This window comes from Orcinus orca, chromosome 18 (assembly GCF_937001465.1).
Source record: "Orcinus orca chromosome 18, mOrcOrc1.1, whole genome shotgun sequence".
In the NCBI taxonomy this organism is placed as follows: domain Eukaryota; kingdom Metazoa; phylum Chordata; class Mammalia; order Artiodactyla; family Delphinidae; genus Orcinus; species Orcinus orca.
The window spans coordinates 28044205-28064780 of record NC_064576.1 but is presented as its reverse complement, the minus strand read 5'-3'; the positions used below and the strand labels follow the sequence as shown (position 1 = coordinate 28064780).

General features: G+C 39.6%; 1 protein-coding gene across 18 annotated transcripts in view; it reads left to right on the top strand.

Annotated features, from left to right (window-relative positions):
- Window positions 1-20576, top strand: part of SCEL (sciellin) — a 140942-nt gene that overhangs the window by 5054 nt on the left and 115312 nt on the right. For 15 of the 18 annotated variants that reach the window (XM_049700982.1, XR_007472993.1, XM_049700988.1 and 12 more), the window contains 3 exons: window positions 9655-9716; window positions 10389-10506; window positions 19070-19129. In XM_049700982.1, the coding sequence (XP_049556939.1) occupies window positions 9674-9716; window positions 10389-10506; window positions 19070-19129 (221 nt within the window). In that variant the 5' untranslated portion in view covers window positions 9655-9673. Of the gene's footprint in view, window positions 1-9654; window positions 9717-10388; window positions 10507-19069; window positions 19130-20576 lie in introns of those variants that run through there. The other 3 variants (XM_049700986.1, XM_049700977.1, XM_049700991.1) reach the window with 3 other exon arrangements.

Genomic DNA, 20576 nt, shown 5'->3' with positions numbered 1-20576 from the left:
ATAAACTGGTATAAGGTTTATGGAAATAGATTTGACGATAGAGACCAAGAACATTTTAGAAGTTATACCCCTTGGCAAGTAATTTCACTTCTAAGGATCCATCAGAGATGGATGAAAATAATTAGGATGTGGTTTTGTTGGAAAAAACCAAGGAATTATGTTATACTGATAGGCCCATAAGATGAAATATTTCGTAGTTGCAAAAGAAATAATTATTTAAATATTTTTAAATGGCATTGAAAAATGTGTATCAGTAGGCTCTAATAGGCATAATATTAATGATAATAATAATAATAAACAACCCTGGAAGAAAATAACAGTGATTGATGAAAGGTGTCTGAGTTTTTCCTTCTTTGTGCTTTCTATATTTTTCACATTTTCTATTGAGCATAATATAAGGAGAAAGATTTTACTGTGTAAAATTGGGACAAAGAGTGACATGACATGAGCTGCAGCAAATATGAAATATGATAACTTAAGGTAACAGAGTTTTAGTTCATAATCCGTGGTCAAAATTTGGGCTTTTACTCATTTAGCAAATGTTTTCAGCTAGAACTAAAAATAGTCCATAAGAGGTTGAAGCAATAGGTAATTTTTATTACATAGCATTTTTATTAATGAATATTAGACCAGTGTCTTTAATAAAATGAAATTGATCATTGTCCCAGAGAGTACAACTCTTCATGCTAAAACTTGACATTATCTATCATTCTGCAGAAAAGATTGGTGGTGGAAACAAGGGCAAGTGAGGGCTCATGCTAAAACCGAGAACAAACAGTAAGAACATTTTATGGTCGGTGGTTATCGGACTCAAAATTCATAGCATATAGACAACTGTCTGGCCACAAGATTTTATTTGTGCTACATTCTAAACTGTTTCACCATCAGTAAACAAGTTTTCTAATGCTAAGTGGAGACTGGGAGGCTGTGTGACTAAAGAAATAGCAAATTTCTAACCATCACAGCAGGATAAGTGAGTCTTTCCCAGCCCCATAAGTATTGGATTTCCTTATACACTGTGTATGAAGGCTAAAAATAGTCCATTAATTTAAATGCATTTGTTAACGTTTACACTTTGTGAGGCCCTGTTTATTTTATCCTTACGTAATATTTCATGTTCTTTTAGGTGATAATTAATTGTTTGGTGGTTTGTTGTATTTACCTTACAGAAGATAATGCTGCTGTGTATTGACTTGTGATTATAGAGCCTCTCTTATTCTTCTGTTGAAAATGGTTTAATAGCATTTGTCCTTTTTCGGTTTCTAGAATTTTTTCCCTGTTACCAGTGATTTCTGGGAAACAAGTACTAGTAGGTATTATCGAACCATCAAGACTTTTTCATATACGAAAGTGAATACCACCAAGCTACATATGTCATTCTAGACATTTTTGCTGTATTTATTTCCTTATTCTATGTTTGCTTTTTTATACTTTCTATCACTATAGAGGTTTCTCTTAGGTAACTATTCATATTTGGTCTTTTCCATAAAGATATCAATTTAGATAAGTCTATTAGAAGCTTGATAAATTAACTGGGAGATTTTGGAGCCATTAAAGTATCCAACTATCACTCTGTGCTGATCTCATGATACTTTGGTAAAATGATCAGAGAAAGTCTGCTCCAAATCTCACTCTTGGTTGAGGTCCATCACAGATTTCTATTGCAAAGGAAATGTCATTCTTCTCACCCTTTCTTTTAACCTGGTAACTTTCTACCTGTTGAACCCTTTTTGTTTCCTGGGCTTCTGGGACAGGAACTTTGAGGTCAGGTCGATTTGGGCTGGAATCCCAACTGTTCACTGGCTGTGTAGCCTTAGGCAAACTACTCATCCTAAAACCTCTTTCCAGAAAGAACTAATTTTACCCACTGTCCACATTTCCAACTCCTGCCCTACCTTCTGAAAAAGGACTCTGACTTCATTGAAATCATTCATTATAAAGTTTCACTTAGGTATAGAAGGAGGATAATCATAGTATCAGCCTTAAGGCATTATGTGGGTCTTAAATGTGATAATACATGCAAAATCTAAGCTCAATATGGCTAACACTATCACACGACCAAATACCAGCAGTGAATTCTTTTCGCTGGTTTTTTTCTTTTTTCTCTCATCCTCTATTTTGTTATTCTATTTTCTGCTCTGCATTTTTTTCTCTTCTGTCTTACTCTTCCTATTCTTTTTCATCTCTGCACCACCTCATTCCAGTTTCTTTGCTCACACAATCTTTCTTAAGGAGAGTTAGCAGCGAGTGGTAATATGTAGCACTTATTAGGTAAGTTGAGAAGCATTTTGTCCTTGGGTGGGAAGGGGAAGAGTGAGATCCACAAAGTCCTTTTTCTTTTTTTTTTAATTTTTATTGAAGTATAGTTGATTTACAATGTTGTGTTAGTTTCTGGTATACAGCAAAGTGATTCAGTTATACACACACACACACACACACACACAAACATATATACATATTCTTTTTCATATTCTTTTCCATTATGGTTTATTACAGCATATTGAATATAGTTCCATGTGCTAAACATAGGACCTTGTAAAAAATAAAATAGATAAACAAGGTCCACAAAGCCTTTTTGTCAAGAGGACCCAAAAGATGGAGAAGACTGCAGCTTAGTTGGGACAGGAAGCGCTGGGGCTGACTGGCTAGGGGAGCAGAAGATTACCTAATGGACCTAAATGCTCTTGGGGAAGTGCTGTTATTCAAAACAGAAATTGAGAAGGACATAGGGAGATGAAGAGGATCTGAACAGGGATACATTTAAGAAATAGGAGATGTTTGATAGTTTCAAATGCATCCAAAGAAAACCATGAAACTTGACTGGTTTTGTATTTCAGAATTTAAAGAGAGTAATTTCATCTTAAACCTAAAGACATGTCTTTGGGCAGAAGCTGTAGGCATTGGGTAAAAACTAGCACTTTCTGGTGGTTGGCCACAAAGAGGAAATGAAAGAGGGGCCAGAAGTTGAAAAGGTTTTTTTTTTTTCCTGTTTCTATACTGACTTCTGACATCATGATTTCACATCAGAGTTTTCAACTTATGAATTTGGGGCTTTAAAAGGGAAAGGTTTTTGTAGTTCCCAGCATAATAGGGACATATCTTTTTATACATCTTTCCTTACAGTATTATACATTTAAAATATAATTGCTGGGCTTCCCTGGTGGCGCAGTGGTTGAGAGTCCGCCTGCCGATGCAGGGGACACGGGTTCGTGCCCCGGTCCGGGAAGATCCCACATGCCACGTAGCGGCTGGGCCCGTGAGCCATGGCCGCTGAGCCTGTGCGTCCGGAGCCTGTGCTCTGCAACGGGAGAGGCCACAACAGTGAGAGGCCTGCGTACAACAACAACAACAACAACAACAACAAAAAAAATATATATATATATATGTGTGTATATATATATATATAGTTGCTGGAAAAAAATACAGTTGCTGGTGTCTGCCATTATTTGGTATATGTACCGGTAACAGCATTTTGAGGAGACCAGATGAGAGTTTCATCTTTCTCGTGAGAAGTTTAAAACTTGATTGGAAGGAAACTGAAGGACAGCACTTAGAAATAAATCTAATTGGCTGAACCGAAGCTATTAAAGTGTCATTATTTGGGTGTTGAGTAGATATGAAACTGAGGATAACCTCAGTCCCTGAAATAAGTAATTTCTTTAAAAAATAATATAAAACTGAGATTTTGCTGCATGTATTTCATGACATTACCAATTTGAAAGGTTTCTAATCTCTCATCCACTCTACAGAAGGGTATTTTTTAACAAGAGCATTATTCACAGGGACATATATTGTTGATCCATTTTTATTAACAGTATAGAAAATATCCATATATTAAAAAAGTTGGTTTATATTCTGGTCAGGATGGCAAGTGTTCCATTGCAGTAAAATTTTGGTGGAATTACAGGTTGATGAGAGTGGGGCTTGCACCTTAAACGTTTTAGATTGGAGTTTCTAGAAATGGTTCTGGGGCCACCAAATGGGCTGACATATGGAGGTGGTTAGGGTGACATGGCCAATGGGTCTTAAGAAAGAGAAAGGAGCAGGTGGTGCTGAGGGAGGTTGCGCAGGAGATGGAAGTGAAACCTGTAGATTTGGTGAAAAATTTTTATTTTCCCACACTATTAGTCATTTTCATTAAAAAAAAAAAAAAACTCCTGCATACTTATTAAACTATTATCATTTGAAAATAGAATACATTATATTCTGCTGTCTCAGTTACCTCATGCCAGTGGACAGCATGGAGCTAGGAAAGAGTATAAAACATTATCAAGCCATCTAGTAGGGAGATAGATCCAGAGGAGTCCGGTAGGAGTAGTGCCAGGCCACTCATCGCTTCAGTGTGGCCACGGGAGGGGTGAGGCTCGAGACTGAGCTGCCCAGGGGTGATGGAGCAGCTGTTTATTACTGCAGCTCCTTCCAGCTCCTCTCCCATTATCTTCCATCTCTCGGAACTCCCGGGCTTTTCCCTGCGTATCTGGAGTTGGCTATATCACATGGTACTTTGACCAACATGTAGTATCATTTGCTGAAAAGACCCTGGCATTGCAGTCATATAGACCTAATTGCAGTTCCTGACTGTCACTCCCTGTGTGACCTTAGCCAGGTTACTTAATCTGAGTTTTGAATTCCTATAATTAGAGTTAATAATACTCATCTGGAAGGATTAAATAAGCTAATGAGCAGTAATCTGTGGCACGATGTGAAACAATAGTAGGAACTAAACACATGATCCTTCTTGCTAGGAGCATTGAACACACAGACATGTTGCAAGAAATAGTGTTTTACTAATAAAAAATCACTAGTATATTTTGTAGACCACCATGGGCTTTTAGACCTTCTATTTGCTCCACGATGATCTTGAAACAGGTAGGAAGAGCATTAAGCTTGAGTAACAAAAATATGAAAGAGTAATCTCATGAAGAAACTAGGTTTATTTTCCTCTTGCCAAAAGTTAAGAGATAGATCATCTCAACTTTTTGACAGCTATTTGAGGCTATTTGGCAGCTCCATGAGGAGCCAGGCTCCTTCTAACTTCCTGCTCTGCCATTCTTAGTGTGTGACTTTAGTCCCGAGGTTAGTTCATGGTCCAAAGATGGCTGCTCTTACCTTCTGCCTGGCAGCCTACTTTCAGAGATGGAAAGGGTGAAACACAAAAAGCCTGGTTCTTCCCAGGGACCTTCATGAAAGAGGCAACGAGATAAAGCTTGGGTGTCCCAGGGAAAGCAAGTGAGTTCACTGGCAACTATCCCTAGAAAGTATCCCAGAGACACTGGGGTGGAGCCAGTGAGGTGTTTATAGGATACCTGAGGCTAGTTATTGGCAGGGAGAAAGCGGTAAGGGCCCTGAGCTTGTTTGGATGTCTTATCTTATGACTCCTTCTGGAGAATACCCGGCTACCAAAGGCATGAAAATATCGCACCCTTTAGCAGGGTGCTGGATCTGATTAGAGCCAGCCCTAAATATAAGGTAAAGAAGAGATACCTGCTTTTCTCTCTACAACTGCAGGCAGTGCTATCAGTCTGGGAGTCCCTGGCAGAGAGGAAAAGACGATGAGCCTTGAGCTAGAAAGCCTCAGATGGAGTCCCAACTTTCCACTCAGCAGCTTCTCGAGCCATGTCTCTGCTAAGTAGGGATTATACTCTTAGAACATAGCCTTGGAAATGAAGTGAGATATATTATAATTACTATAAAATCATCTAAGGTATTATTATTGTCTGAGCTCTCCTCCTTACCCAACAGAGCCTAAAGGGGCAGCAGAAGCCTGGCTTTGGAGGAGTATTGAGGATACCAAGGAAAATCTGAAAGACAACATCCATATAGAATCCTCAATATGTCATCTTTTATGTCTGGCTTCTTTCACTTAGCCTGTTTCAAGCTTCATCCATGTTGTAATATGTATCAGTGCTTCGTTCTTATTTATTGCCAAGTAATATTCCATTGTATGGATCTGCCACATGTTGTGTATCCATTCATCCACTGATGGACATTTGGGTTGTTTCCACTTTTAGGCTATTTTGAATAATGCTGCTATGACCATTCGTGTATACCTTTTTGTATGGACATACGTTTATAAGCAGGAAAATATCAGGAAATACACAGAGAAGGCTGCTCTGTGAGGGTTTGTCTGCTGCAATCATTCCTTGAGAAGTTGTCCTGGTTCTCCTGCTGCCAGGCAGTCAGGGCAGAGCTCATGGGACTTCCAGAGATGTCGAGTCAGGCGGGCCCTGCTGTGTACCTTCCCTCTTTCACTCTAATGCCAGGTTACTGGTCTCGTCTTGCAGTGACTCATGACAAACGTTACTGCTGGTTGTGGAGGAACGAGTTGGCTTTGGTTTAGAAGCCAGATTCTGCTTGTTGCCACTTTGGCAGGTTACATCCTCTCCCTGAGCTTTAGTCAGGTGTCTTATCTGAGAGGTGGAGGTAATAGCTGCTGTGCAGAGTTCATGTGAGGATGAGATAATGCCTGTGAGGTATCCAGTTGAGAGCAGGTACTATGGCAATTGGCAGTTGCCCCGGGCAGTAGGGCAATTAAAGACACAAAGGGCACAGGTCAGAGACAGGGTAACACACAGCTCTTTGAATGACTTAGCTATTTTAGAAATGTTTAAACCACTTTTCCCATAAGCACTCTATTAGTTTGCTAGGGCTGCCAAAGCAAAGGACCACGGGCTGATTGACTTCAATAACAGAAATTTGTTGTCTCCTAGGCCTGGAGGCTGGAAGTCTAAGATCAAGGTGTCATGAGTTTTGTTTTCTCCTGAGGCCTCTCTCCTCAGTTAGCAGATGGGCACCTTCTTTCTCTCTGTGTCCTCTCATGTCCTTTCCTCTATGCAGACATATCCCTGGTGTCTCTGTGTGTCCAAATTCCTCTTCTTATAAGGTCATGGGACAGATGGCATTAGACCTCACCCCAAAGGCCTCATTTTAACTTAATCACTTCTTTAACAGCCTCGCTTCCAACTATAGTCACATTCTGAGGTACTGGGGTGTTAGGATTTTTGAGAGGGACCTAATTCAGCACATAGTAAGGACCTAGGGGGCATCTACTCTGTCCCACACACTGGAAATAGAGAAGGGACAGTCTTAAGTCTGGCTCACAGGACACTCGGTCTTTTGTGAGAGACAAATAAGCAGATAATGGCAAAATGACTTTTCTCCATTGACCCTTCCCTGTGTTTCACGACTGAGCTTGCAATCTCTGCAAGTGTATCACCAGATATACACTCAGCATTCCGCCCACCTCAGAATCCCAGTTCAATCAGCTACGAACCTTCCAGGTCTTTACCAGTTCAGGAAAAGAGTTTATCAGAGCCCATTTAGAAACAGGAAGTAGGTTAGCCAAGAACCCAGAGAATCAAGGCCAGACTGAGGTGAAGTGAACAAGTAGTTCAGACTGAAGTTTGCATGCCTCTTTTCCTCCCATTTCTGCCAGAGTTTTAGGGGCCTCCAAATACAGTGAGAAAGTGGCCACCCCACAATCCCTGCGTGCCCAGGACCCAAATGCAAGGCTGTTCCATCTCCTTCCCACACCTGACCACATCTCATCTTTACGCTTAACGCTTTCCAAGGTGATAGAAGCACGAAGTTAAGAATTATCGAGCACTTACTCTGTGTTGGGCAATAATCAGACACTTTACATATGTCATCGAACTTGATCCTCAAAACAGTCCCAATTCACCTCATTTTACAGATAAGGGAGCTGAACTGTAGCATCCCCAAGGTGACACAGTCAGTAAATAGCCCACTTTACATGCAGGTCTTTCTAATTTCACTAAGACCTTCAGACTCAGCGGAGCGAACAGCGGCTGGTCTTAGGCTGGTTGTTAGTCTTAGGTTGGGTCCCCTAGAAGCAGTGCCTGGGAGGACTTTGGGTGCCTGTGACGTATGAAGGGTATTCACTCAGAAGAAAGGAGAAAGGGAAGCAGGGAGGGGAGGAAGGGAAGGAGCTGAGCAGCGATGCGCCCCCTGCTAGCCTAGCTTCTGCCACAGTGAGTGCTGAAGCACCAGTCACCTGCAGGACTGGCTCGACGTTCCAGGGCACTCAGTCACTGGCTGCAGGTTCAGTGGATAAGGAGGGTGTGTAACTGGCAGCCCCACCAGTAAGGGCAATTCCCCAGATGAGGTGCAGCCGTGAGCCCATAGTGCCGAGCACCAGGCTGGTAAAGTCACCAGCAGCTGCCACTTCTCACCGACTCTAGGAGCATTGATATTCTAAATGAAGATCCTAGGGAAACCATGCCTTGATCCAGAGGAATGCATCTTTACCACTTCAAGTCCTATGGCAAGTTACCGTAGGAGATATTTTTGGACCAGAGGGTGGGAGATGGGGGCTTTAGAATCTCCACGTTATACCTATAAATTGCTGTCTGATGATACAGCTGTAAGTCTCAACAGCATTTATAGTTTAACAAAGTGATTTTTGTGTACATTATTCATTTGATCATCACAACCTTATGAAGTAGATGGCAGGTTTCATTAGCCCATTTTACAGAGATTAAGTGGTTCAGTCGCAGAACTTTGATGTCATAAAGCTGGACCTAGGGCTTGCTTCTGACTTGAGATGGAGGGCTCCTCCAACATTCCATACACTGTCTGGTGGGATGAAATCTGCAAAAAACATAATGCCGCACCTAGGGTGACCAGCCCAGTCCTGTTTGCCCAGGACTTTTCCAGTTTAAAAACTGCAAGTCCCATATTCAGGGAATCTCAGGGCTGACTTATCTGTTAAGCAGAAAAGGCCACACCTGGGACCCTTTTAGGGGCCCACAAAAGGGTCCTAATTTTAATTCCTTTTAACAGCAGAAGAAAAAATGAATACTATAACAATAATGAATATGTATTAACAAAGCCAGCCTGGATTGTTATTCATCATTATACCAACACAGTCATAAAATATAATTTTTAATTTTGTATGTGTATGCATGTGTGTGCATGTGCTTGTGTGTGAAGGAAGAGGCCATCGAAAGCAAAAGTGCCTAAGACTCAGTGTCATAATGCGGCCCTGAACGCACCATCATCCCAGGCAAACTGGGAATGAGAATCACCTCAGTCCCTTAGCAGCTTGGCAGTAGCAGTTCATCACAGCTGAGAATCTTAGGGCTTTCGCACACAGGGATTACCTAAAACCACCCGTGCTTCCCAAGATCTGTGATTTCCGTGCTCTGGCTGCTTCCCTTCTAAACACATATCAGTTGCCTGGGTTCACTTTGGCTGCCCCAAAGAAGGAGCTGATGAGCCCTTCTGCATATTGTGCTGTAAACTCCATGTCTCCGTCTCCCTGTTGACCTGACCCGATACTTGTCTTACTTATCTTTTTGTGTCTCCAGCTCCTGGCTCAGTGTCAAGCACTCAATGCATATTTTTTCATTGAATAAATGAGTTAATTGATGGCCTGATTCAGCCGATTGCTTGTCCTATAACACAGGGGACACTAAGTACTCCTGGCTTCAGTTTCCTCATCTGTAAAATAAATGCATTGGAATAGATGAACTCTCAGGTTCTTAGGGGTCACTTCATATCATGTATTCATTATACCAGATTATGTGACCGCCAATGTCATTGAAAAATGTGTCTCGTTAGCAATGAATGAGTCCCTTGTTGATTCTTTGTCGAGTCATTACTGTGTTTTCCCCATCCCCATTTTTCTTTTAGATCCTTACTGGAAGGCAGCATGTCCAATTTTACCTTGAGAAAAACATCTCCCACAGGAAATGGTAACGTAGATGATGTTTCCCTTACTCAGAGAACTTAAAAATAGGAGAAAAACAACGCACAGGTCTTTTTTTTTCCATGTAGCTATGAAATTCTTAGAAGCAACCATCTAATTTAATTAACATGGCCTAAGTTAGGCTTAAGAAAAAAGTAAGAGTGCTATAGATTTTACTCATCTAATTGCAATTCAAAAATTTCTTTTAAAAATCAAGTGTGTGTGACCTTCTGTGCTTTTGGCTCCCGTGAGATCAAAGAATTAAGTTATTTATAATCAGAAGCATCAGGACTTACTGTTGTTCACTAGGTACTTCTAAAACAGTCTTGTGTGTCCTTCTGAGGCACATTTCTTTTTGAGCAAAATGGCCAACCCACTAAACCCGGTATTGGTTTTTCCCAGGCCTGTGGTTCTACACTCCCAGGTGTGGGGCAGGGCTTCATGGTGTGCACGAGCAATTTCAGTTGGCACCTGAGCAGTTTTATAAGTTATCTTTGATGATGGGGTGTGGGATTTGTTCTTTCTTGCCGGTGCATCTTACTTTGAAACAGTACTGGATTTGCCAGCCTAGAAGAGTGACGCTGGCCAATCAGATGCTCCTCTCAAGATTTCCAAGTAATAAGCACACAGTCAACTCCATGCAACTACATCTCTTGTTGTTTCATTTTTCTGTTGATAGATATGAAGAGTACCACTCAGGGGACTACACTGAAGCAACAGGGTTTTCACAATGTGAACAAAAGAAGGACTCTCTTACAGGATAACAGCTGGATAAAGGAACGTCCTGAAGAAGAAAAGTAAGAGCGTGGGTGGGTGGGTGAGTAGAAAGAGCCATTCTCCATTTGGGAAACTAATGGCGATGTGGAAATTGGATACATTCCTTCTAAAACACTTTGTTGCTTGGCCTCATGTTTGGTAAGATTTAGTAAGCATAAATTCGTTACATCAGATTTTTAAGAATATCTCTACCATTGTTAATATTCACATACCTAAAAGAATATGAGTAATTAGTGAGAAAAAAGTAGGATTTCGCTGTTATAAATAGCATAGACATTGGTGCCTACTTGATAATCTGAAAAAAAAAAAAAAAGACATTCCAATTTCCAAAAAGGTAATATTTAATCCATGGTAACGAGATTCCTGGTGCCTGATGTCAGTTGAAACAAACACAAGTATGATTCCAAGTTTACAAATTTAATAATAATTTATCTAAAATTTCCTTATGTGCAAGTAAAACCGATCAATTCTCAACTCATTTTAGTCCCCACTGGTCGTATACCTCTAGGTAGGGAAAGGTGGTAAATGCAGTATCACTTTGTAAGAGAAAACACTTAACCATCACGAAAGTATTTTCTGCTTTAAGCATTGTTTCTATTAGCTGTATGTTTAAAGATCTGAAGACTATTAACCTAAGCATATCACCTCATTGCCAACATAGATTTATAATAGGCATTTGTCCAGCCCATATATATTTATTATAAATTGTGTATATATATGTATATACACACATACACATATGCATATGTCTTTGATTCCCTCTTATGTGTCCGGCTAGATACTAGGTACTTTACGTATAAAGCATCACTAAATCTCATAGCAATCACATGAGGTAGGTATTACATCCTCATTTTTACAGAGGAGGAATCTGAGGCTCAGAGAAGTTAGGTAACTTGTTCAAGAGCACACAGCTATTAAGAGGTGGAGCTGAAAGTAACATGACCCATTATCTTCCCATTACACCAATGGTTCTCAGTCAGGGACAATTTTGTTCCCAGGGGATGTTTGGCAAGGTCAGGAGACATTTTTAAATGTCAAAATTGGGGGGTACTCCTGACATCTAGTCAGTAGAAACCAGAAATGCCACTAAACAACCTACCAGGCAGAGGACACACCTCACAACGAAAAATTATCAAACCCATAATGTCAACAGCACTGAAGTAGGGAATCCCTGCATTACAGGATAATTCCTCTAAGCTTTCTACTAAACTGTCCATACATGGTTGTTTGAGGAGTGTACTTGTAACTGTTAAACAAAAATGTCTATTAAATTCTGTTATTAAATTTTATTATTTTAAGGAGCTATAGGGTTATTTGGAGACTCACACTAAGTTTTGGAGCTAGCATTCTTAGAAAACAATCATTTCCTTCTATAAAGCAACATTTACTGCTTCTGTTGGAAGCTAATATGACATTTCTATTTTTCCATGGTGGTAGAATGATATCAAAGGTAGATCACAAATTTGGGGTTGCACAAATTTGCACAGATGTGGGGCGATAGACAATTTAGATGGCTAAGACAATTTATAGTCAGTAGAAGACAATTTAGATGGCTAAGACAATTTATAGTCAGTAGAAGTGATGGTTTTATGCCAGACATGCTTCCTTAAAAAGGCCCAAGGAAGCCAGCTTGGCTGGCATGACAGCTGCTGAGTGAAGGGGAAATTGGCTCTGATGCTTTCCCCACGCCTGCTGGCCCAGTAGTGGGCTACGTGCTATGTATTTTTCTTCAGGCAGAAATGCGTCTGGTGTCTGCTACTCTCCCACAAGTTTAGGGAGGGGATCCCAGGGAGATGCAGAAGTTCTCTTGGCATCTTCAAGGGTATATATTCGCTGGAATTGTTTCAGTTTCACTGCTCATCTTTCTTTAATTATCTACTGCAGTTCTTTTATAGCTTTACTGTAAGTGGTTCCAGAGTGTTGAGTAATCAGAACCAGGAGAAATGTGATATTTCAGTATTGGTTGGGTTGACATGGAAAGGTTCTGATACTTATTCTCTGCTTTGGCTCAAGGCCAAAGTCTCTACTACATGTTTGGACATTTCCTAAAATTGCCTGCACTTTCAGGTCCACTATACAAAGTAAGGAAGACATAACTTCAGGATCTTATGTATGAAGTTCTATTGAAGGGTTGACCAGTAAGAAAAGGGAAAGTTTGGAATAAAAAGATCACTCTTGTCACTTGCTAACTTTTTAGCCTTAGGAAAGCCACAGAATCCCTGATCAATTTTCTCATCTGTGAACTGGATATAAGTGTATCCCCTGCCTAATTTATAGGGTTATTTTAAGGACCAAACAGAGCAAAGTATATAATCTCATGGTTCAAAAATAGGCTAAATCTGTGAAAAATCAACCTTCTTAACCACAAATATTGGTACTTATTTTCCTACATTTTGTCAAGGGAAACTGTCAAGACCAACAAGTGGAAAAATTTCAGATATAATGGGCTTAATTAAATTTAATAATTGGAGTATAATTGCTTTACAATGGTGTGTTAGTTTCTGCTGTATCACAAAGTGAATCAACTATAAGTATACATATATCCCCATATCCCCTCCCTCTTGCATCTCCCTCCCACCCTCCCTATCCCGCCGCTCTAGGTGGTCACAAAGCACCGCACTAATCTCCCTGTGCTATGCGGCTGCTTCCCACTAGCTTTCTATTTTGCATTTGGTAGTGTATATATGTGCATGCCACTCTCTCACTTCGTCCCAGCTTACCCTTCCCATCCCCATGTCCTCAAGTCCGTTCTCTAGTAGGTCTACGTCTTTATTCCTGTCCTGTCCATAGGTTCTTCATGACCATTTTTTTTTTTTTTAGATTCCATATGTATGTGTTAGCAAGCTGTATTTGTTTTTCTCTTTCAGATTTACTTCACTCTGTATGACTGACTCTAGGTCCATCCACCTCACTACGAATAACTCAATTTTGTTTCTTTTTATGGCTGAGTAATATTCCATTGTATATATGTGCCACATCTTCTTTATCCATTCACCTGTCGATGGACACTTAGGTTGCTTCCATGTCCTTGCTATTGTAAATAGAGCTGCAATGAACATTGTGGTACATGACTCTTTTTGAATTATGGTTTTCTCAGGGTATATGCCCAGTATGGGATTGCTGGGTCGTATGGTAGTTCTATTTTTAGTTTTTTAAGGAACCTCCATACTATTCTCCATAGTGGCTGTATCAATTTACATTCCCACCAACAGTGCATGAGGGTTCTCTTTTCTCTACACTCTCTCCAGCATTTATTGTTTGTAGATTTTGTGATGATGCCCATTCTGACCGGTTTGAGGTGATAACACATTGTAGTTTTGATTTGCATTTCTCTAATGATTAGTGATGTTGAGCATCCTTTCATGTGTTTGTTGGCAATCTGTATATCTTCTCTGGAGAAATGTCTATTTAGGTCTTCTGTCCATTTTTGGATTAGGTTGTTTGCTTTTTTGATATTGAGCTGCATGGGCTGCTTGTAAATTTTGGAGATTAATCCTTTGTCAGTTGCTTTGTTTGAAAATATTTTCTCCCATTCTGAGGGTTGTCTTTTCATCTTGTTTACGGCTTCCTTTGCTGTGTGAAAGCTTCTAAGTTTCATTAGGTCCCATTTCTTTATTTTTATTTCCCTCTCTTTAGGAGGTGGGTCAAAAAGGATCTTGCTGTGATTTATGTCATAGAGTGTTCTGCCTGTTTACTTCTAAGAATTTTATAGTGTCTGGCCTTACATTTAGGTCTTTAATCCATTTTGAGTTCATTTTTGTGTATGGTGTTAGGGAGTGTTCTAATTTCATTCTTTTACATGTAGCTGTCCAGTTTTCCCAGCACCACTTATTGAAGAAGCTGTCTTTTCTCCATTGTATACTCTTGCCTCCTTTATCTACAATAAGGTGACCATATGTGTATGGGTTTATCTCTGGGCCTTCTATCCTGTTCCATTGATCTATATTTCTGTTTTTGTGCCAGTACCATACTGTCTTGACTACTGTAGCTTTGTAGTATAGTCTGAGGTCAGGGAGCTTGATTCCTCCAGCTCCGTTTTTCTTTCTCAAGATTGCTTTGATTATTCGTGGTCTTTTGTGTTTCCATATAAACTGTGAAATTTTTTGTTCTAGTTCTGTGAAAAATGCCATTGGTAGTTTGATAGGAATTGCCTTGAATCTGTAGACTGCTTTGGGTAGAATAGTCATTTTCACAATGTTCATTCTTCCAGTCCAGGAACATGGTATATCTCTCCATCTGTTTGTATCATCTTTAATTTCTTTCATCAGTGTCTTATACTTTTCTGCATACAGGTCTTTAGTCTCCATAGATAGGTTTATTCCTAGGTATTTCATTCTTTTTGTTGCAGTGGTAAATGGGAGTGTTTCCTTAATTTCTCTTTCAGATTTTTCATCATTAGTGTATAGGAATGCAAAAGATTTCTGTGCATTAATTTTGTATCCTGCTACTTTACCAAATTCATTGATTAGCTCTAGTAGTTTTCTTGTGGCATCTTTAGGTTTCTCTATGTATAGCATGTAATCTGCAAACAGTGACAGTTTTACTTCTTTTCCAATTTGGATTCCTTTTATTTCTTTTTCTTCTCTGATTACTGTGGCTAAAACTTCCAAAACTATGTTGAATAATAGTGGTGAGATTGGGCAACCTTGTCTTGCTCCTGATCTTAGTGGAAATGGTTTAAGTGTTTCACCACTGAGAATGATGTTGGCTGTGGGTTTGTCATATATGGCCTTTATTATGTTTAGGTTAGTTCCCTCTATGCCTACTTTCTGGATGGCTCTTATCGTAATTGGGTGTTGAATTTTGTCAAAGCTTTTTCTGCATCTATTGAGATTATCATATGGTTTTTATCCTTTAATTTGTTAATATTGTTTATCACATTGATTGATTTGCATATATTGAAGAATCCTTGCATTCCTGGGATAAACCCCACTTGAGCATGGTGTATGATCCTTTTAATGTGCTGTTGGATTCTGTTTGCTAGTATTTTGTTGAGGATTTTTGCATCTATGTTCATCAGTGATATTGGCCTGTAGTTTTCTTTTTCTTGTGACATCTTTGTCTGGTCTTAGTATCAGAGTGATGGTGGCCTCATAGAATGATTTTGGGAGTGTTCCTCCCTCTGCAATATTTTGGAAGAGTTTGAGAAGGATAGGTGTTAGCTCTTCTCTAAATGTTTGATAGAATTCGCCTGTGAAGCCATCTGGTCCTGGGCTTGTTTTTTGGAAGATTTTTAATCACAGTTTCAATATCAGTGCTTGTGATTGGTCTGTTTATATATTCTATTTCTTCCTGGTTCAGTCTTGGAAGGTTGTCCTTTTCTAGGAATTTGTCCATCTCTTCCAGGTTGTCCATTTTATTAGGATATATTTGCTTATAGTAATCTCTCATGGCCCTTTGTATTTCTGCAGTGTCAGTTGTTCTCATTTCTAATTCTGTTTTTTGAATCTTCTCCCTTTTTTTCTTGATGAGTCTGGTTAATGGCTTATCAATTTTGTTTATCTTCCCAAAGAACTAGCTTTTAGTTTTATTGATCTTTGCTATTGTTTTCTTCATTTCTTTTTCATTTATTTCTGATCTGCTCTCTATGATTTCTTTCCTTCTGCTAACTTTGGGTTTGTTTTGTTCTTCTTTCTCTAATTGTTTTAGGTGTAAGGTTAGGTTGTTTATTTGAGATGTTTCTTGTTTCTTGAGGTAGGATTGTATTGTTATAAACATCCCTCTTACAACTCCTTTTGCTGCATCCCATATATTTTGGTTCATTGTGTTTTCGTTGTCATTTGTTTCAAGGTATTTTTTTATTTCCTATTTGATTTCTTCAGTGATCTCTTGGTTAATTAGTAGTGTAGTGTTTAGCCTCCATGTGTTTGTATATTTTACAGTTTTTTTCCTGTAAATGATCTCTAGTCTTATAGCATTGTGCTCAGAACTGATTCTTGATAGGATTTCAATTTTCTTAAACTTACCAAGGCTTGATTTGTGACCCAAGATATGATCTATCCTGGAGAATGATCCATGAGCACTTGAGAAGAAATTGTATTCTGTTCTTTTTGGATGGAATGTCCTAAAAATATCAATTAAGTCCATCTTGTCTAATGTGTCATTTAAAGCTTGTGTTTTCTTATTTATTTTCATTTTGGATGATCTGTCCATTGGCAAAGTGGGGTGTTAAAGTCCCCTACTATGATTGTGTTGCTGTCGATTTCCCCTTTTATGACTGTTAGCATTTGCCTTATGTATTGAGGTGTTCCTATGTTGGGTGCATAAATATTTACAATTGTTATATCTTCTTCTTGGATCGATCCCTTGATCGTCATGTAGTGTCCTTCTTTGTCTCTTGTAATAGATTTTATTTTAAAGTCTATTTTGCCTACTATGAAAATTGTTACTCCAGCTTTCTTTTGATTTCCATTTGCATGGAATATCTTTTTCCATGCCCTCACTTTCATTCTGTATGTGTCCCTAGGTCTGAAGTGGGTCTCTTGTAGACAGCATATATACAGGTCTTGCTTTTGTATCCATTCAGCCAGTCTATGTCTTTTGGTTGGAGCATTTTATCCATTTACATTTAAGGTAATTATCAATATGTATGTTCCTATTACCATTTTCATAATTGTTTTGGGTTTGTTATTGTAGGTTTTTTCCTTCTCTTGTGTTTCATGCCTAGAGAAGTTCCTTTAGCATTTGTTGTAAAGCTGGTTTGGTGGTGCTGAGCTCTCTTAGCTTTTGCTTGTCTGTAAAGGTTTTAATTTCTCCATCGAATCTGAATGAGATCCTGCTGGGTAGAGTAAACTTGGTTGTAGGTTTTTCCCTTTCATCACTTTAAATATGTTCTGCCACACCCTTCTGGGTTGCAGAGTTTCTGCTGGAAGATCAGCTGTTAACCTTATGGGGATTCCCTTTTATGTTATTTGTTGCTTTACCCTTTCTGCCTTTAATATTTTTTCTTTGTGTTTAATTTTTGATAGTTTGATTAATATGTGTCTTGGTGGCTTTCTCCTAGGATTTTTCCTATGTGGGACTCTGCACTTCCTGGACTTGATTAACTATTTCCTTTCCCATATTAGGGAAGTTTTCAACTATAATCTCTTCAAATATTTTCTCAGACCCTTTCTTTTTCTCTTCTTCTGGGACCCCTATAATTCGAACACTGGTGCGTTTAATGTTGTCCCAGAGGTCTCTGAGACTGTCCTCAATTCTTTTCATTCTTTTTTCTTTATTCTGCTCTGCAGTAGTTATTTCCACTATTTTATCTTCCAGGTCACTTATCCGTTCTTCTGCCTCATTTATTCTGCTATTGATTCCTTCTAGAGAATTTTAACTTTCATTTATTGTGTTGTTTGTCATTTTTTGTTTGCTCTTTAGTTCTTCTAGGTCCTTGTTAAACATTTGTTGTATTTTGTCCATTCTATTTCCAAGATTTTGGATCATCTTTACTATCATTACTCTGAATTCTTTTTCAGGTAGACTGCCTATTTCCTCTTCATTTGTTTGGTCTGGTGGGTTTTTACCTTTCTCCTTCATCTGCTGCATATTTCTCTGTCTTCTCATTTTGCTTAACTTACTGTGTTTAGGGTCTCCATTTCACAGGCTGCAGGTTCCTAGTTCCCGTTGTTTTTGGTGTTTGCCCCCAGTGGGTAAGTTTGGTTCAATATGTTGTGTAGGCTTCGTGGTGCAGGGGATGGTTGCCTGTATTCTGATGGATGAGGCTGGATCTTTTCTTTCTGGTGGACAGGACCACATCTGGTGGTATGTTTTTTGGTGTCTGTGAACTTATTATGATTTAGGCAGCCTTTCTGCTAATAGGTGGGGTTGTGTTCCTGTCTTGCTCATTGTTTGGCATGGGATGTCCAGCACTGGATCTTGGTGGTCATTGAGTGGAGCTGAGTCTTAGCGTTGAGATGGAGATCTCTGGGAGAACTCTCGCCAATTGATATTACGAGGGGCCAGGAGGTCTCTGGTGTACCAGTGTCCTGACGTCAGCTCTCCCATTTCAGAAGCTCAGGCCGACACCTGACCAGAACATTCAGACCCTGCTAGTGTTGGTCTCCTGCAGAGGTGGGGGGCAGCTGTGGCTCACCATGGGAACAAGGACAGTGACAGCAGAAGGTCTGGGAAGCAGTCTTTGTCATGAGCCCTCCCAGAGTCCTCCAATAGCCCCACCAAAGATCCTCTAGCCTGGGCTTAATTAAATTTAAAACACGTTTGAAAAAACGTTTGCCTTCCTGCAGAAAAGGACTTTTCTAATATATGCAAAGTAGATGGCCGCATGTTCCCACACTGCTGAAGAAAACCCAAAACCAAAAAGCCAAATAACAAACACTCATGCCATTGTTGAATCACATGGAAATCTCATGGAGTAAATTGGAATAATGATTGTTTGTAGTGACAAACTTTTTTCTTTTCACCATGCTCTTTCAGGTGGTGGCTGGTTAAAATAAATGCATAGTTGTGTTTTTACACCCAAAGTAAAATGAATTAACCTTGCCAAACATTGTGAGCTCTTTCATGTCTGCCTTATTTAATGCTTACTAAATACTGTGATAACTTCTCATGTGACTTGATTTTGTTCTTTCTCTGAAGATATGAAAATTATGGTAGGGTGGTACGCCATAGACATAACTCCCATGATGCCTCAGACAGGTGGGTGTTTCAGATGAGTTATTCATTAGCAGAAACACAAAGACAGTCATTTTTGAGAGTAGACTTGTTCAAGACAGGCTGAATATTTGTAGCTAGCCTCAGGCTTTCCCTGACATCCTGGGCACATGAAGGAGAATCTGTGATATCATCAGGGGTGTTTACAGGGCAAACTGTGCTTTTCCAGCTTTATGCTTCCAGAATACGGCTTGGAGGTGTAGAATAATCAATCCACTGCCTACCCTACCAAGGTGGCCCTCCTGACAGGAAAGGGAAGCGGCCGCCACAGAAACATAGGATATTTCTGAGCCTTAGAGAAAGGAACCCTAAAAGCAGAACAACAGCTAAGTTCACTTGCTTTATGGGACAGTGCATTTCTTTTCAAAAACTCCTAGGCTTGTGGAAAACCACTAAATGATACTCAATGGCAAATAGACTGACAAATGCAAATTAGAAGGAAAATTCAAACAAAACTCGTAAGCACAATGATGTAAATAATCTAATATTGATGAAATAAATAGATAATATTCTTACTAAAGTACATTTATAGTCACACACATACAAACACCCACACCCATCAGAAGAACTTAACTATTTCTCAGACACAAGTTTTATCTGGTCCAGTAGCCAGTGTCTTCCACCAAGACACACTTAGTGATTGTCTTTCATGGTGGGGACTTTAAAAAGTTAAGTAGACACTTTGAGTATGTCTATTTTGGAATTTTTATCTGTGAATTTTTCTGAACCATTTAAAAATTGTTCATAATTTTGATGTGTTCTCAGGGTCCTGAGTTTACCCCCCTCTATACAAAGTATCTGATTGGTTTTTGGGTTTCCAGCCTTGGCTCATCCAATTGACTGTTCTGTGATTTGGCAGGCTCTCTCCATACCCTCTCCTTGGTCGTCATGATTTCGAAGCTTACATCCTTGTTCTCTGTTGGCTCTCAACTCACCAAACAAAGGGAACCTAATCATCTGAATCCAGACACCAGTGAAAAATGCCCCCTCCATTTTATTTGCCTTTCTCTGCAACTATTAAAGAACAAACATACTTGTGAAGTGTGACCAGGCAGACTAAGCTTCGTGCTCTTAGTGTGTTTCAGAATAACGGGACCTTAATGCCGTCTATGCTTACTTTATATTTTAAACTCTGTTGGTTACCTGAACCCTTCCTGTTACTGGACAGCATTTTGGCTAAAGCACATCGAGCTTTTATCCTAAGTAACAAAAATCTGCAAGCCTGAGACGTTTCCCCTTTGACCCCTTGACTTGCGTCTCAAACGACATCTTCCTAAAAGGTAGTGTAGGTTATTTATCTCCTCGCGTTTGCTCAAATGGATGCCCATGTGACACTTTTCTACCCTTTTGAAGAGGCTGTGTCCACTTTGATGTTCACCCAATACCACGTTGGAGCACCAGTGTGTGCTGACATTGTGCCAGGTGCTGGGAA